Source organism: Octopus sinensis, linkage group LG14 (genome assembly GCF_006345805.1).
Source record: "Octopus sinensis linkage group LG14, ASM634580v1, whole genome shotgun sequence".
Lineage (NCBI taxonomy): Eukaryota > Metazoa > Mollusca > Cephalopoda > Octopoda > Octopodidae > Octopus > Octopus sinensis.
The window spans coordinates 65,327,433-65,345,855 of record NC_043010.1 but is presented as its reverse complement, the minus strand read 5'-3'; the positions used below and the strand labels follow the sequence as shown (position 1 = coordinate 65,345,855).

The 18,423-nt window shown below is 34.4% G+C and overlaps 1 protein-coding gene across 9 annotated transcripts in view; it reads right to left on the bottom strand.

The window, feature by feature from the left end:
• Positions 1 to 1,691: 1,691 nt before the first annotated feature.
• The window catches only part of LOC115219456 (receptor-type tyrosine-protein phosphatase T-like), a 110,801-nt gene continuing 94,069 nt past the window's right edge, over positions 1,692 to 18,423 (bottom strand). For 8 of the 9 annotated variants that reach the window (XM_036509124.1, XM_036509128.1, XM_036509129.1 and 5 more), the window contains 8 exons: positions 17,208 to 17,357; positions 16,942 to 16,996; positions 13,511 to 13,560; positions 9,992 to 10,114; positions 8,571 to 8,702; positions 7,217 to 7,368; positions 4,134 to 4,269; positions 1,692 to 3,295 (listed from right to left, as the gene is read on the bottom strand). In XM_036509124.1, the coding sequence (XP_036365017.1) occupies positions 3,218 to 3,295; positions 4,134 to 4,269; positions 7,217 to 7,368; positions 8,571 to 8,702; positions 9,992 to 10,114; positions 13,511 to 13,560; positions 16,942 to 16,996; positions 17,208 to 17,357 (876 nt within the window). In that variant the 3' untranslated portion in view covers positions 1,692 to 3,217. The remainder of the gene's footprint in view (positions 3,296 to 4,133; positions 4,270 to 7,216; positions 7,369 to 8,570; positions 8,703 to 9,991; positions 10,115 to 13,510; positions 13,561 to 16,941; positions 16,997 to 17,207; positions 17,358 to 18,423) is intronic. The other variant, XM_036509127.1, reaches the window with a different exon arrangement.

The window sequence follows — 18,423 nt, the reverse complement described above, 5'->3', positions numbered from 1 at the left end:
ACATAAATAAACGGCAAGCTTTCATTTCTTCACTTTGTCATTGTTATTTGAGAAGCATTAATTAAACTTCGAAGTTACTGTCAACTTGAAAGAATAAATATTTCTCTGTATTTCCCGTATTTGAGTTTTTATTCAATGTTTTCTTTTGTGTTTGTGTATATATTTACTCAATATGTGTAAATCTATGTGTGTGTATGTGTTAATACGCGCGCGCATGTGTACGTCAATTTTGCTTTTCGTCCTTCCGAGATCGATAAAATATCTTTTCTACTCAAGGCCCGAAATTTTGGGGGAGGGGGCCAGTCGATATATATATATATATATATATATATATATATACCTACATTCATAAAACATAATTATATCTTCCGTCTATGTACATGTCTCCCAATTGTGATATAAAATAAGAAATACTGAAGACGTTTTTGTCCCATTAATATCTTTCTTTTATGAATGTCAATATTTATAATAATTATGTTGCGAAGAGCTTGCAGATGAAGAAACGGTAGAGTATTAGGTTGAATTCGTTGCAGTGTTTCGCTGCATGTATCGCTGCCGGACAACTTTTATTTTCTCTTTTTAATCATTGCAGTGTCCTTAAAATAAACATCAGTAAAAATAATTCGGTCTTATAGACACGTTTCTCATGTCGTATGCATAACATTGTAACTAGTGATATTTATATGATACCAATGATTATTAGAATGATGAACGAGGCCTTGTGAATGTGGGATCAATATTAGTGTGGTGAATAAGGCAGCGAGCTGGTAGAATTGTTACCAGTCAGGACGAAATGTTTAGCGGTATTTCATCCAGCGCTACGTTCTGAAATGAAATTCCGCCGAAGACGACTATGCCTTTCATCCTTTCGGTGTCGATAAATTAAGTGCCAGTGAAACACTGGGGTCGATGTAATCGACTAGACCCCTCTCCAAGTTTCAGAACTTGTGTCTTTAGTAGAAAAAATTATTAGGGTGGTGAATAAGATGGGCATCTGGCAGAATCGTCAGCACACAGAGCGAAATGCTTAGCGTGGTTTCGTCCGTCTTTACGCTTTGAGTTCAAATTCTGCCGAGGTCAACGATGCCTTTCATTCTTTCGGAGGCGATAAAATATTTAATAGACTTGCCCTTCCTACTAAATTTCTGGCCTTGTGCCAAAATTTGAAACCATTATTAGTGTGGTGAATGGAGCGTCGAGCGAGCGGTGTTTTTAGAGCAGTGACAGAATGCATAGCAGGATTACTTTTCACTCCCTAAATTTTTAGTTCAAATTCAGCCGATGGTGACCTTGCACATCTTCGTTTGAGATTTGATAAAATAAATAGTAGTGAGCACTGAGATCGGTGTAATTGATCACCCCACCCACCTAAATTGTTACCCTTGTACAAAAAAAATTAAAATAAGATATTCAGACTGTACAATGTTGCGTGAGAGAAAGGAATGGTAAAATGTGCGTTCGCGCTTATGGGGGCGGTATGGGGTTGTTGTGTATGCGAAAGAGAGAAAAATATAGAGTGAAAAAGAGAGAAGTGTAGAGCTTACCATTTCATTAAAATTATCAGTTTTTCGCCATCTGTTTTCTCGAGTAATCCCTGTTTTAGCCCATGTATTATTTCGAGATAATTTTGGTGTTTAGGGACGTGTTTAGGATAAAATGACAAACATCAACGTTTATAGATATAAATAAATTTATTAATTCGCATGACTGGCCAGAGTTTATAATCATAGCTTCATTTATACAGATTACACAAGACATTACAAGATTATATTGATTTATGCATATATATAAGCATCTGTTGTTCGTCACAGATTCGATTATTTATATAAATATAATAGGAGGATTTTTTTGACTGAGCACCAAGCAAAATGTGGATGAATTAAAATATTACAGGTCAATATTTTGTTGATCGAAGCAACGATATTGACACCAACTGCATGTCTATGAATCGAGAAAGCAAGAGTTATGGATGAATGGAGAGATCATTAACACTAAAGACAGAAACATTTCAAGTGTATGATCTGAGAGGAAAGCGTCAGTATATGACTTGTGAAGAACGTATGGGATATGTTTCTGATCGGCGAGGATACACACTTTGTATAAATGCGATGGATATCAACGGTATATGGATAGAAAGGGCAACAATTGTATACTTATTGAGATGAGAGACAACATATTTCAGTAATCATGGCACCATTGTATGTGAATTAGGAAGACTCCAGTTATCTTTGAACTGAAGGATACTATTAACTGAAATGGCAGCAACATTATATGAAAGAAGTTACCAACCTTGTATGTATAGAGACAGGAGAAATAGTAAATGAAGCGGTGGTGTATCAATTGAGAGGATAACTGTGTTACGTGAATTGGTTTGTATTAAAACATTGTCGCTGTTTCGAAGTAGCTGAACGTTACCTCTCGAAATTGTAGGAATGTCAAACGTTATATAATATTAAAATATAGGATATCAAGTGGGTTGATTTAATATAAGAAACGATAAAAAAGTGAGAAATATATAGACAAAATATTGAAAATGGAGAGAGGAGCAAAGGAGACTGATTGTAATAAATCAGCACGTAAAATACTGTAAGATATATAATTAAGAAAAATGTGAATAAGAGCAATGACTCAAAAGATTAAATTACATTAATTTGGATAACTTAATGCTGTATACACACAATAGAAAAAAATTAGTGATTAATCTTAGTCAGAGACAATAAAAATGAATTTAGCGCCAATTGCGGCCAAGACTCAAAAAAAAGTTGTAATAATTCCAAGATATCAATATTAACATTTCATAGTTAATTGACTTGTGTAGGAAAGAAAAACCTCAATCATTTATTTATAAGCAAGGTGAGCCATATTTTCGTTTGTTGAAAACCATAAATTTGGCGCATCCTTTCTAAGGCTTCCTGACGAATTAACATTGACATTTCGGGAAGAAAAAGTGTTCCGAATTAATTTTGGTCACTGTAATAAGTATAAGGTATTTTTTCCAAATTATGCTCATAGTTGGCCTATATGTGTAAACAAAGATGACGCCTGCCTCGTAGCATGTAAATTAATTTTGAGAGACGAATTCTTATTTTCTTGAAATGGTTTTCCTTTTCCTTTGAGAGATACAAAGAATTCCCGCGAGGCTTTTGTTTTCTTTATTCAACAAACAAGTAATTGTTTTGCATAATGGAGGTTCTCTAAAAGATTCACTCTTTACACATCACTGTACAAAATTGGAGTATAGAGACGATTCGTTCTGTATATATTCTGCAACTTTCCAAATGAAGGCGTAGGATTCCTGTCAAAGAAATAAATATAAGTTATTCAATCAAATCATTTAAAATTAATACATAATTATTTCATTTTACTGTATCCTTTACTTAGCATTATAAATTCCTTCCACGTCAAATAAAAACCACTTTCGAAATAGGCACTTGGCACTAATTTACGCAGATGTATTTCGTATATGAAGAAATTATCTTCTAAAATATGGAACGTGTTAGAGATATGTGTCTAAATAGATAATATTGTATTAAACAAAGTGGTTGTGAACTGTATTTTTGTGATCGAAGATATGAATGGTTACAAAGTCCTATTCATTTCCTCTCTTAATATCGAGATTAAAATATTGGTGATTTACAGATTTTGTACAGTAACATGTAAAATTTCCTAACTCAATGGTTACTTAGTAATTAATAAACATAAAGTTCATTGATGTGGTCTCCTTCAGCTGTATTGTTGAATATGTTTATCTAAATTGAGAGAAATATTTACCTTTCATTAACAATGGAATTCAAACTCGCAAAATGTCCAGATTTATAATATGTCAAAATAATACGTTTAAAGATTTCTAGGGTAGCAAGGGAAATGTTTCAGTTCTTTCAATACTAGAGTCTGCTAATGAAATTTATCCACGTGTGTACGACCCACTGTCTGTATATTTCAGTGTAAGATAATGAAAAAACTTATTCCAATAGTCATTAATGTATAAATGATCTCCAAACATGAGAAAGTTTTCAGAAATGTGTTCAAATAACAGTAAAAATTTTAACGACAGATTTTTCTCTCTCTGATATTTAGCAAAAACATTGGTTGAAGCACATAAACAAAGTGAGAAAAAATGTTGCTATACTTACACAGTCAGGTATAATATTTGGTTCTATTTTCTTGATCAGTCGAACTAACCGTACTATGTTGATTACTGACTGACTGGTTATTGCATCTTTTAAAATGTGAATGATGCACAGCAAACCACTTTTATGAAACTTGTCACTTTACATGAAAGAAGGATAAGAATTGTTTTACGTTTAAAAATACGTGAATAATACATTCTAACATTGCAATATGATTCTGACAAAATTTTCAATTACGTACAGTAACAGGAATATATTTTTACAATTGTGAATAGAAGTTCCATTGAAAATCATTGTTTACTTATATTGTATATAAATAAAATATGAGACGGTGTTTCTTTTCTTAACATAACTAATAACTATTATTATTATTATTATTATTGAGTGAGAGAGCAGTGCATGCAATTAAAGTGACACTGGGATGAAATATACGAAGCCCAGTATACCAATCATGACTACCCATCTGATAAGAGTACACTAGGAACATGAATCAGAACCATATGTGCGCGACATGGTGATCTCATATCAAAATAAACAGCACATGACCTTGCAGGTGGGGCCCAGCTAGAATTTTCTTCTGGTTGAGTAACCCATCCCGCTCAAAAGGTCCCTGAATAAGGGTTGTTTAAGGATGTTGAACGAAACACTCATGTTTCCAGAGGTGAATTATTCAAAGCCCAAAGAATCCCTCTCTAACACATGGCTATGATGCTCCCCCACTACTTCTGCTCGTGATAAGAGATGCACATCTCGTCAGCCACTAAGGGACATGCTCAACTGCTTAAGGTCAAACAACTGTTATAAACGTTTGTTATAAATTTTTAGTAAGAAGACCAGAAATCTCTTGCCCAGTATCCAGTGGATTTTCTGCTCCGCAAGGGCAGTATTTATCTATTGCTTAATTGTTTAAAAACGACAGGAACAAATACACAAGATGTCATCGTCAGCATCACCATTAGCATCGTCATCAACGGCCATAATGAGAGAGTTGAAGGCCACCCGTACCTCCCACAGAAGGAGTCTACCCTATATATATATATATATATATATATATATATATAGATATATAGATATAGATATATATATACTTGTTTGGAGACCTCTTGGTACATGCGTAGCGCAACTGGCAGGAGAGCGGGAGAATACCCAGTACTGTCAATAGATGAGCGTTGCCACCACCGAGAAAGGATCGAAACAACGGCGATCGCATTGAATATTTTCAGCCCACAATGCTGTTAAACTTAATTTTGAAAATTTTAACCATGGTGTTAGCAAAGTCGTTGGCACTTGTCGTCGGTAGCCTGATTTGTGATTAGGAAACATACGCCATCCCAAAAATGTCTATCATAGAGAGGAGAGGTGAGAAATTCCAGAAAGGTCAAGCAGATGTGACGCACACCTACAGCGTCTTCATTATATATTGCTGGCTGACCGTTGTGCGTGCCCCAGTTCGCATCCTATTGAACTTGAGCATCTACTCTTCCGCTTTCTCTTGAGTGTGGGCATTACACTGTTGAAACGCTCCGTTTTCTGTCAATATTTGTTGAGTTGAGGACTGGGTATGCGTTGGCTGATGATGCATAGACTTGTACCTTGGTTACGGCATTGCCAGCATTTCCTTGACAGTGAGCATGTATAGCTCTCATTCCTGCAGTTCGTCTCTTTTGCACAGCTATAGTCCTAGATCAAACGTTCACTGACGCAGTGTCTGTTACCTAGGATGTCGTCAGGCGCTCTCAATCTCTCATCCATTGCGAGTGTGACTCAGCGCTTTCAGCCATTGTGGTCGATGAAATTTTTACCCTGGCTTCCGAGAGAGAGTTAGTGGCATTTTCGAGAGACCCTGACTGCTGCCGAAAATCAGTTTGCTGTTCTTAACCAGAGGATTATAGGGCCTGAATCCACGGATAAGTTCTCTGCCCTGGCAGTGCTACCAGTATGTAGGGAAAGACAGTATAATCAACTGAGATCTAAAACACTTAATGTATCATACAAAATATGTTAAGTCATTAAAATGATCATTGTAATGAGGTGAAGAGAAGAGAGATGCTCTATGACTAACGTTAAATGTATTTGTTAAAGGCAAGGTCCCATCGCTTCAAAATATAATTAACTGAAATTTTATATGCAATTAGAGGACGGATATATTAAGTGAAGGACTAATATTATATTGGAATTTGAACTTTGGCCATCTTAATGGTAACTCAGGACATGCTCCAATATAAATTGGCCTGCTCAGTGAAACAAAGATATTTTGAAAAGTTTCCGAAACTAACGCTATTAAATCACTATAAGAAACGAACACTTCTTGATGCGACAACTTAGTATTATGATTGAGACTAATTATCTATGACTGAGACTAATTATCTAAGGTGGTGATTTCCATGAAACACAACGCATAAGTTCCAGTATAATGGATGTAAAGTGCAAAGAATTTTGCTTAATTGTAATTTCCCTTAAAATGAGGAGAAAAGAGAAGATCAATGGATAAAGTTAGTGACAGTTGGTTTGGCAATGATTTGTAACTGCAAGAAACAAGCATAAATAGGCAAGTAAACACTCACAGAAACGGTCAGAGAGTCTTATAGAGAGCCATATGGACAAACTGATAAATAACTAAGTAGACGAGGTTCGTATACTTAGGCATATCCGTCATATTGTTTATTTTATGTCAACTACTTGACATGTATATTTCTATAACTGCCATTTTGCATAATGTGTATATTTGTCACCTTGTATACTTTGTGTATTTGTCATGTTGTATACTTTATATACATTTCAACTTGGATATTTCGTTATCCACCATTTTGGTATATGTCACTTATAATATTTCCATCTACAAATCTCTCCTTTTCTGTTAATCTTGGTTTTACTTGGTGTCACGACAGCGAAGCCATCGCGAGGTTCTCACATTACCAAGTTGACAGACATACCTTTGTAATAACAAATGTTACAGTCAATTCAGTGTTATTTTCTTTGTTTAAAACTATTTTATATTCCAGTCATCGAAATGAAGCTATGAATATTCTTGAATGTCAGTGATTACCGTATGATGAATTTGTGAATTTATCAATATTTTCACTTACCTACAATGCACAGCAATTTTTTTATTGAACTGCTCATTTTGATGAGCGCTGAGAATATCACTTAGTTTTAAAATCTCTGCAGATGATGGATAATTTCCGTCCGCCCATATGGTGACTTGGAAATGATTGATCTCAAATTCTTCGATCCTCGACTGCAATATCAAAAAAAATATTGTGAATAAAATATGAATAAAAATTGAAAGAAATTCTTTGGCTTTTAAGGATTTTCTCATAAAAGTCTAGTCACAGACACGAGCGAGTACTACCGGGTGACTGAAAGGTACTAGATGGGATGGATTTGATCGCCGTAAGTTATTTGCCAAATTTGGAGAGTAAAAGACAAGTGACAATGCATTTATAGGTACCTGTAATCATAACATACTGCTTGTTATGATTACCTAAGAGTTTAATGAATGCGAAAATTCTCTAACATAACATACGTTTAAATGTAAAATTACATCATTATTATTTTTGCGTTTGCACAGCTTCTAACGCTGGAGATGCACTACGGAGTCAGCTGTTTACTACCAATGAATTAAAGTAACACCTCTTATTTTTCGAAATATTCAATCGGGTCCAAGCAGTGCTGTTTTTTTCAAGTCCTCCACCCCTATTGCAGCCCTTATTTGTTCCAAGTACTTCTCGAAATCTTTGCCCACTGTTCCCAGGGCTCCGACAATTATTGGTACTACTGCTACCTTTTTCATCGACCACAACTGCTTAACTTCCCAAGCTAACCTGTCATATCTCTCGAGTTTTCTTTCTTCCTTATCGTATACTTTACGGTCAACTGGGCATGCTATATCTATAATCCAGCATAGTCTGTTTTCTTTCTCAATTAAAACTATATCTGGTTTCCTATTCTCAATCTCATGGTCGCACTGAATCATAAAATCCCATAGGATCTTTGCAGTTTTATTTTCGCTGACTCCTTCAGGTTTGTGGTCGTACCAATTTTTTGTTCTGTCATGTCCATACTTGTTGTAAAGTGTCCAATGGACAAGCCTGGCTATATTGTCGTGGCGTCTCTTATATTCCTTCTGGGCTAGTGGCGTACATTGGCTGATAATATGCCATACGATTTCAGCGCTTTGTCCACAGATTCTGCACTTATCACTTTCTGATCTCATAGCACAGATTAGAGCTCCGTTTCTGGTTTTAAATCACTTTTAGTCATGCGCAGCCATCTTTTTTCTCTGTCTGTCTTATCTTCAACATCCCTATCAAATTGACCATGCATTATTTTCTTTACCCACCTATTTTCATTACAATGCAGGAATATATGGTATAGCTTTCATTAAGCTATAATATCATTTTCAAAAGTGGAATAATTTTAAACATGAAATTCGCTTACCTTGTTATCACATTCAACCTTCAAAACGCTATGTATGCAAACGTCTTTGTCTTCAACATTTATTAGTTCCAGGAGATATGGCCCAATTTTAACAGTTTCATTTAATGTCCTAGGCAAGTAAGTAGGTGTTTCCTATGTAAAAAAACGAAAAAAGGATAGAAATATTAATAGTGATATGAGTTAAAATATTATATGATAGTATGTATAGTTAGAAGCATCAGAATTGAGAAATTATCAATCCGACAAATGCCTATATCATATAAATGACGGAACAGCTCATTAAAAACTTGGTACTATGGTTTTTGGTATCGAAGTTCTTTTGCTAACAATTTCGCCACTTCACCTATTTAAGTCGTTGTAATTGATTCCAATTTAATATCACCGGCATAATCCGTTCGGGAAAATGTAATAACTTACTTTTACGGCAGAATTTCAACGATCATGCTGACAGTTTACTTCAGTGGGAGTTCAAATCCTCAAAGCGAAGCATACAACAAAATATTGTAACAGAGAAAGGAAAGTGAAGAAATATACGTTTATGCTAAAAGATGGATGATTAAGTTGGTGCATGAGAGAAATCACATCTGTAATAGTTTTGAAATATAGCACTATCTTGTAAATTAACACTAATTAATTATTGAGATGAAGCTAAAAATGGTATAACGTGTAAACTTGTGCTTTGAACTATCCCAAGTTGTGTTGCAGCTATTAACTTAGTGCTTGAGACGTAACATGAAGTATTCAGCTTTGAATGACAAAACCTCTCAAAAAATATCTGTCTCAAAAGGAATTAAACATTTAAGAGTAAGTGCTAACTATCCGGGACAGCGTGCTCAAGCCCTTCGGCTTTGTTAGGGCTTTAGTTTCACTTTGTATTCATAATCTCCAATTTTACTGTCATTTCGATACACAAGGTGTTCTGAAACAATTACCGGCTTTAAGGGTGTCACGAAAGGCCTGGTAGGAACCCCAAAGTTCTGAGCTCTTCTACAGCACTTAGAAAAAATCTGAAAACTGAAGGACTGCTACAATAAGTGTGTGAATCTAAGAGGGAAATGTTGAATAAAATCATAATTAACTGGTCCTCCTGATTATTTTTTAACCAAAGCTAGGAACTTTCAGCACCTCGTACTACCGGTCTTATTTATACTGACGCTTGACATAGTTTTTTTAATAACATTTAAGAGTAATGTGGGAACACATACAATTGTGCCAACAAAATCTGATGACTAACAACCTGAAAATCTCCGCCGAATGTTATATATTAAGTTAGTATTAACAATATATATCTCTCAGCATCCAAAATGTACAGTATCTCTTGAAAGAAATTTCTGGAATTATTACAATTTGGATAGCAATGAATTAGAAACACATGACATAGTGAAAACTTTAGTATGAAAACAAAATATTTGCAGTTTTACCTCGCTTGAATCAAATGCTACGATATTCAGGTAACCTCTTTTGCGCATACACATCAAAAACTCCAGAGCACCGTTTCTTTTTGGAGATTTTGTCAGAAGAAATTCTTTTTCGCAAGAAGAACCCTTTACATAAAAGAAAAGCAGGAAAAAAATTATAAAACTCGAGACAAGACAAGGAAAAGTAAATACAGGTATAGCCTTAATTTGTAATTTTTGTCTTAATACAACGAAGTATTTTTTGTAAGAGTGAAATATCTTCATATCTGAGCAGTGACGAGGCATTTACGCTAACATACGCTCTCATACACACACAGCTGCACACACACAGCTTCAGACACACATACATCACACACAAAGACACAAACATATATATACTCACATATGCAAACCAAATTCATTTAATTTGGCTCTTCTCTTCCCTTTCAAACATGCCACCAACACACTAAAACACGCAAACCAAACAACGAATATTTCGCTTGATTATCGACTGATGATCGTATTTGTTCCCATCTTTTATCGTTTGTTCGCCAGACGATGACTCATGTGTGCTAATCACCGCTCAGTTAACCTTCCAAAGTAAGACGTTGCGGATCTCTTTACAAACGTCCATCCTCTACGGAAGCTGTTGCACATTAACATTAACCTACTTTAAATACATTAATGTACTCAATATTGAAAACTGCTATATATATATACAGTTTATTTATTCTCGTTATAATATCAGCTTTAGTTATCTTAAATTTTATCTTCATACAATATAACAATATTGTTTATATACATTCTTCCATTGTACCCCATGATAATTTCCTCTGTATGAACAGCATAGGTTTTGTTAGCGTTTTGTCCCTTTAACTGGTAATTAACATCTTGATTTAATGTTTTCCCGTACCCAGCCTCCTTTATAGACACTCACTTATACATTTCCTAAAACCCTGACAATATTTATGACCATACCCAACTATAAACTGTCAATCCACTCTGTCTATCCATTCTAAACTGACACTGTCTTCTAGCCTTAGATTTGGTAGTTGATAAAAAAAAAGACTAATAAATTAGAAGTGAAGCACAATCCTTTACAAGCTATGACCCTAACAAACTTCATACAGTTTTTACAAGTGTAGTATATTCTGAGTTACATTAGTAGCAACATGGACTTTTCTCCTCTTCTGGCTCTGTTAGAGAATTTGAATAAAAATTATATTGTGTCAAATTGAACTAATATTCCATGTTTAGATTCCAAATCGAAAATTATAGATCTAAATTTTCGCTGGTGTTGATCTCTGAGTGGGTGCTTCACGAACTTTAATTCTCCTCTAACTCGTCTTCAAATGCGTCAAGGTGTTTATTCGGTGGCGGGTATCTCCTTGTTTTAATTTTGTAAAAATTATAATTCTTCTTTGGTGCTATCTTGATTAATTCCTTTATTTTCTTGATCCAGTTTCTTATCGTTACTATAAATCTTCCATGATATTCTGTGTATGAAATCCATAGTTTATTACTTCCTTCAAGTATTCTTTTTTGACGGCACATCTATATATATATATATATATAGGGAGATCAAAGAGGAAGGGGATTCCATCAAATTTAAACGGAATCTGGATAGATTCCTTCAAAGAATACCAGATAAGCCACCCATAATTGGATACAACTCACCCAACAAGAACTCACTACTTGAACAAAACTTGACTTAAACAAAACTCGACTTAAACAGGATTCGAATAATCCTATCAGGTGGTGCTATTAAGTTAGACATGGCCTGGACCAATCTTTGGTCGAAACATATCTAAGTTTATCTAAGTTTATCTAAGTTTATATATATATATATATGAAAAAGTTTTTTTCAGAATAAGATAAAATACCAAGACCGTGAAGATTTTAGCTGTAAGACCTTCTACTTATAAATGTTCTAAAATCCTCTTGGTTTTTCTTTTTATCTCATTCTGAAAAAAATTATATGTACACACGCTGATATATGACCAACATTGGACTCCTCATTCATATAATGACCGAACTTGGAGCTTAACTATGGTCTATCCATAGCACTTACTCAGCATTACCTGACACCTTGTAGGTCTTACTGACGCCATTACCTCTCCAAAATGTGACCTCGTGTGTACCGTTGGCGATTTTTTCCCTCTATCTTCCCCTCTCTGGATCTTTCCTTCTATGTTTCCGATGAAAAGCTCCGCTCGAAACGTTAAACTCTCCTTCTTTCCTTCTTTCCTGAGCGTCCAATAATACTATATTTGTTCCACGTCCTCGCGTTGTGTTTTTTTGTGCTTTCTTGTTTGGATTAACTATATATATATATATATATATATATATATATATATATATATATATATATATATATATATATATATATATATGTATGTATGTATGTATGTATGTATTTTATAGAAATATATATTTCGTAAATGTAACTAGAATATTTCCTTGTGCGAAGTGGAAAGTGTTGAAGGAAATTAAATAATCTAGTTTCATTGTAATAATACGATATAAACACTGACTCAAATAAAGTAACACCTACCAAATAGAGCAGTGTATAGTTCTATATTTAAGAGATGAGGAATTATTTACATTATTTACATTATTTTTCAATTGACGGATATTTGTCCTCATCGGGTGTTTTGGGGAAATTTCGAACCTGGGTTCTCATTCCTAAGGTATTTTTTGATGTTGACGTTGTTGTTGTTGTTATTATTATTATTATTATTATTATTATTATTAAAATTATTATTATTATTATTAAAGTTATTATTATTAAAATTATTATTATTATTATTATTATTATTCAGGTCACTGCCTGGAATCGAACTCGGATTCTTGGGGTTAGTAGTCCGCGCTCTTAACCACTACGCCATATGCCCGTGGGCAGTGTCTATACAAACGAAAAACATGAATGTATTAAAACAGACCCGTAGATTATAGTATTTCCGCTGGATAGGGAACCACGATTACGGTAAGGGTCTGTAGATTATAAACATACATATCGCACCGTTTGCAACAGAAAAAAAACAAGAGTAGCATGTGAAGGTTTTGCGCAAGATGGTGTTGCTACATGTTCAACTCATCAGAATCCATCGAGACCAGACAAAATTTAGCTCTTTAAATCACTTCATTCGAAATTGCCTTAGTCTCAGATTATAACATTGGAGAGTAGATTTCGTAAATGGGATGTTATGATAGTAATAGGAATAAATATTTGCATATATGTGTCTATGTGCACATGTGTGTGTGTATGTGTGTGTGACTGAGTGATTAGGTTTTCTGCTTAATGCTGTGGGTTCTTCATATTGAGCCCTTGTGTAAGGCACTCGTTGTTCCCTTTTACTCCAGTTGAAAATGACTACTAGGCACAGATCCCTCACTCCAACTATGATGTCCGTGTCATTCCAAGGTATGAGTCCTGTCAAAGTCTCATTAGCTGCTAGCGACTACATCAGGTAGAGAAATGCCAATCTAAACCTAGAAGTTTTTAAAGCAAAATAATAAAAAGTGCGAAAGTAATTTACTTACATCAATGAACACACCGCTCATATTCAAATTCGCATATTCTCCTTCGATTTCTGAAAAAAAAAAACCCCAGTTATTCTCTAGAAAATTAACTCAGAGCATGGTAATAAATATCTCAGTTAATCAATTCCGTTTAACCTGCTAAACTTCTACTCAGTTATAAAGTATATTTTCTATATATAAAGCTTTGACACAAAGTCATTTGAGAGTAACACCCAATATGTATAATTATGAAATATCACTTAACAAGAAATATGGAAAATAAATATTTGATCCTGTTCATACGAATGCTAATAGAACACTAAGCGTAAGGCGACGAGCTGGCAGAAACCTTAGCACGCCGGGCGAAATGCTTAGCAATATTTCGTCTGCTGCTACGTTCTGAGTTCAAATTCCGCCGAGGTCGACTTTGCCTTTCATCCTTTCGGGGTCGATAAATTAAGTATCAATTACGCACTGGGGTCGATATAAGCGACTTAATCTGTTTGTCTGTCCTTGTTTGTCCCCTCTGTGTATAACCCCTTGTGGGCAGTAAAGAAATAGGTATTTTGTCTGCCGTTAAGTTATGAATTCAAATTCCGCCGAGGTCAACTTTGCCTTTCATCCTTTCGGGGTCGATAAATTAAGTACCAGTTACGCACTGGAGTCGATATAATCGACTTAATCTGTCCTTGTTTGTCCTCTCTGTGTTTAGCCCCTTGTGGGTAGTAAAGAAATAGGTATTTCGTCTGTCTACATGAGTTCAAATTCTGCAGAGGTCGACTTTGCCTTTCATTCTTTCGGGATCCATAAATTAAGTACCAATTGATTATTGGGATCGATATAATGGACTCGCCCCCTCCCCAAAGATTTCGGGTCTTGTGCCTTGAATAGAAAAGAATATAACACAGCGTATTTGTTTTATCAAAATGATAAAAGCTGAAGTCGAGATCTGTAAGTAAAAAGTGTAGGAATTATTTTACTTTGAGGATATAAAATATTTCGATATTAAAAAGTTGTTATATTTTGAAATTAAAGATATTATGGGTGTCCGATATATCAATTAAATTGGGGGTAACTGAACGCTGTCTATTTCTATTGTTAATTTACAATTTGTGGGAAATATCATTGGATCCCAACTAATTATGAAACAGAGACAAATTGTAATGATGCCACAAGCCATTAATTAAGCCACTGGGGAATAGATGACAAGCTTTTCCTGTTTTTGTTTTTTTACTTGAAGTGCCATAGGAAAAAGTGCATAAACTATTCAATGTTTTACTGATGTTTTAGATACGTTTATATATGTATAATCCATTTGTGATATTTATTTGTGACATCACTGAACGTTTTAGCTTAAGCATCTGACAAATTCTTGTTTTATAAACACAACCAATATATTTGCCTTCCTAAATAAAAATCTAACTCTATACAAATACAATGAAATCTAGACTGACCTGCAAGTTACTAGAAAAACAAAATGTTAAATTAATAAATAAATGTGAAGCTATTACGTTACAATATCCTCAGAATGCTTATAGTTCACTGTACTAATTTGAATAATTATACAACAATCGTTACGATGTATTTACACTGGAGAATACATAGTCACACACACACACACACACACACGTCACACATCACACACGTCCTCACATCCACATATATTATAGTTAGTAACTTTTAAATGATAGGAAGTTTGTATCCGTAACATTCCTACGAGAAAAAATAAAGCTTTATTTTTGCTGTCCTAAATATATCTGAAACTCTATTTTTAGTCGCCAATTTAGATGGCGAAGGACAGTGTTTATGAGCTTTTCGGTTTGCTCTCCCTGACATAACTGTCAGACAGTGGTTAATGCTTATTAATATACGGTGTAAGTACATACGTTATTATAAAAATTAGAACAAAATAGCCGTTTCTGGAGTTCTGAGAAACCGAGAACAGTAAACCAGCGAGAACTGCACCCTGTAAGGTGCACGGTAAGGTTTGGATTGATAGATGAAATTAGCGGACCTTATTTCTTTGAGGACGATGACGGAAATGCTGTCACAGTGACTGGAGAACGGTACATGATTGAGACCCTTTGCGTTCGGCCATTCAAAGTAGACCTCACACATGGTTTCAGGAAGATGGGGCAACTCATACCCGCAAGAGAAACATTGCAGTTGCTACGGCAGTGCTTTGCAGAAATAAAATCTCTCGCTACAGTAATGTCAACTGGCCTTCACATTCCCCATAATCCACTAGTCCAGATTTTTTCTTGTGGGGATACCTGGACGAAAGGGTTTAGATCAACAAACCGGAGACCCTGGTGCAATTGAAAGAGAACATCAATAGAGAAATCAGAGAAGTTGGGTCTGAAACTTTTGAGGGAATTATGGTGCAAGTTTTGGAAAGAGCACGGGCGTGTGAGCCGAAGACGGCTGCGGCTTAAGTGATATCATTTTTCACATGTGATATAGTGGTGTTGCAAAATTTGACGCGTGAATATTAATTTCCATTATGTCTTTTATACTATATCAAAACTTTATGCATTTATTTGTGAAGTTAAGGAAGTTATTAAAAATTGAAAGTCATCAGGACTCTTGGGAGGCACATTTCCACGTGTAATGAAAAATTTACATAATCTAAGTATTAATAAGTGTTATGTGGCATGTGCTGCTCTCTCAAGCAATACTGATAATATAATATATATGTATGTATGTATGCATGTATGTATGTAGGTATGTATGCATGTATGTATGTATGTATGTATGTATGTATGTATGTATGTATGTATGTATGTATGTATGTATGTATGTATGTATGTATGTATGCATGCATGTATGTGTATGTGTATGTGTGTGCTTGTGTATGCTTGTGCTTGTAAAAGTGTGTGTGACTTAAAGTTTGAATAAACAAGCACGAAGGGAAATTATCCACCTGGTAAATGACTTCGGATTAACAGTTTGTAGGTGTCACGAGATAAAACTAACCCACTCAGATTACTATACTCTTCAAAGCTCATTCCCTTAGCCAGATTCATCGTATGAAGTACTTCCAAAAGGATCTGCCTGAAGTTCTTCAATTCTTATTTTCCTTCACGAAACATTCATACGTGCATTCCATACAGAAATGACATGCGAATAGGGGTACATTACTTGAAATATGACATGCAGTGATATGGACGATGCATGGATTTGAAATGAAATTCAACTTAAATAGTTGTGTATTCAAATGGGAAAATCACTTTTGAATATCTATATTAGTTGATTCCAAAAACTTGAAGGATTTGAGTGTAGCGAAAATGAGTTTCATGCTCCAATATCAAATAATTTAGTTATATGTGCTTTTTTACTCAACGCCATTAGAATTTTAAAATTTGATTGACAGAGAATATTAAACAAAAATGATGTTAATTAGTACTGCCATGCATTCACAAGCTACTTTTTAAAATATATTTTCAACTTACCACCCTCTTTTAATGCTAAGTTCGTGTCACGCACTTCGACTTGTTTTATTACGTCCTTGAAATTATATAAAAAATGGTTGTCTAGTTTAAGCACAACAAATGTTGGAGCGATGGTAAAATACAAAGGAAAATACCTTTATTTACGGAATATAGAATAGATAAGATAATGATGAAACGGTGTATTAAAACGTTTTGCAAGCTGACTTTTCCATCGGTTTCAATAAGAATTGATCGCTTCTTCGATCGCAATTACATTTCTGGCTTACCTGAAACTGATGCTCTAAAATCGATACCCTTGTTGAATGGTCTGTTTCCGTTATTCTAGAGAATTCCCTTGGTATATTATTCACATCTATGTCATAATCTCCGGTGAGAATGTTCTCGACTAAAACATCATATATAAACTCCAGTTGTATCTGGAAACAGAGATGAATCCGTTTAAAATAACATAGGCTCAGTGTTTAAGCAAACAATAATTTTTGGAATAGAAAAAAGACATTGTGTTTCGTAGTCATTAGTTTGGTAAAGAGAAGGAAATAAACCTTCGTTTCATGAGAAACCTTTTTGAAATTGAAGAATGGAATGATTGGGTGAGATTAATACAATTATGGCTTACTTTGAACTATTATCAATCATGTTTACATGTTGAGAAAAACAGCTTGAGAATTGAATGAGAATGTAGGAAACGGTGTAAATTTGACGAATTAGATCAATATTTAAATCTGGAAGGAGAGAAGGTCATAAAGATACTAAAGCCCCAGCATGGCCACAGCTTGTGAGCTGAAACTAGATAAATAGAAAATATTACAAAACGTACCACGTTAAACCTTATATAAAAAAGACATTGTGTTTCGTAGTCATTAATTTGGTAAAGAGAAGGAAATAAACCTTCGTTTCATGAAAAATGTTTTTGAAATTGAAGAATGAAATGATTGGGTGAGATTAATATAAGTATGGGTTAGTTTGATCGACTTGAGGGAAAACAACCTGAGATTTGAGATTTGGAGGAAACGATTTAAATAACTAAATATGAAGAGAGAGAAGGAAGTGAACGTACTAAAAGCATATTACAAAACTTAACACGTTAAACCTTTAATGTGATTGAATATTTAACTCATATCTTGTTCTTTAGAGAGAACTTGATAAAAAAAATCAATAACCTGCAAAAGAGGTTCAGAGTTGAAGCTACACTAGATATAGACTTAATATAAAAACGAAAATTTAATTATTTCTCCGAGGTACGATATCTTGCCAATATTGTTGTTAGCGGGTTTGTAATCTTGTTGGGAACTTTAATAAAATATATAAAAAATGTAAGACAAAGTATCAATGGAATTTATAAAACTTATATATTCTGATTCCATATAGCTCAATCCTTAATTGTAAATATACAGTTAATCCACCCAACAATAATTATTGAAAAGCCATGCTACACGATCACATGAAACCTAATTGAGAGAATGCTACAATGTATTTCTTTTA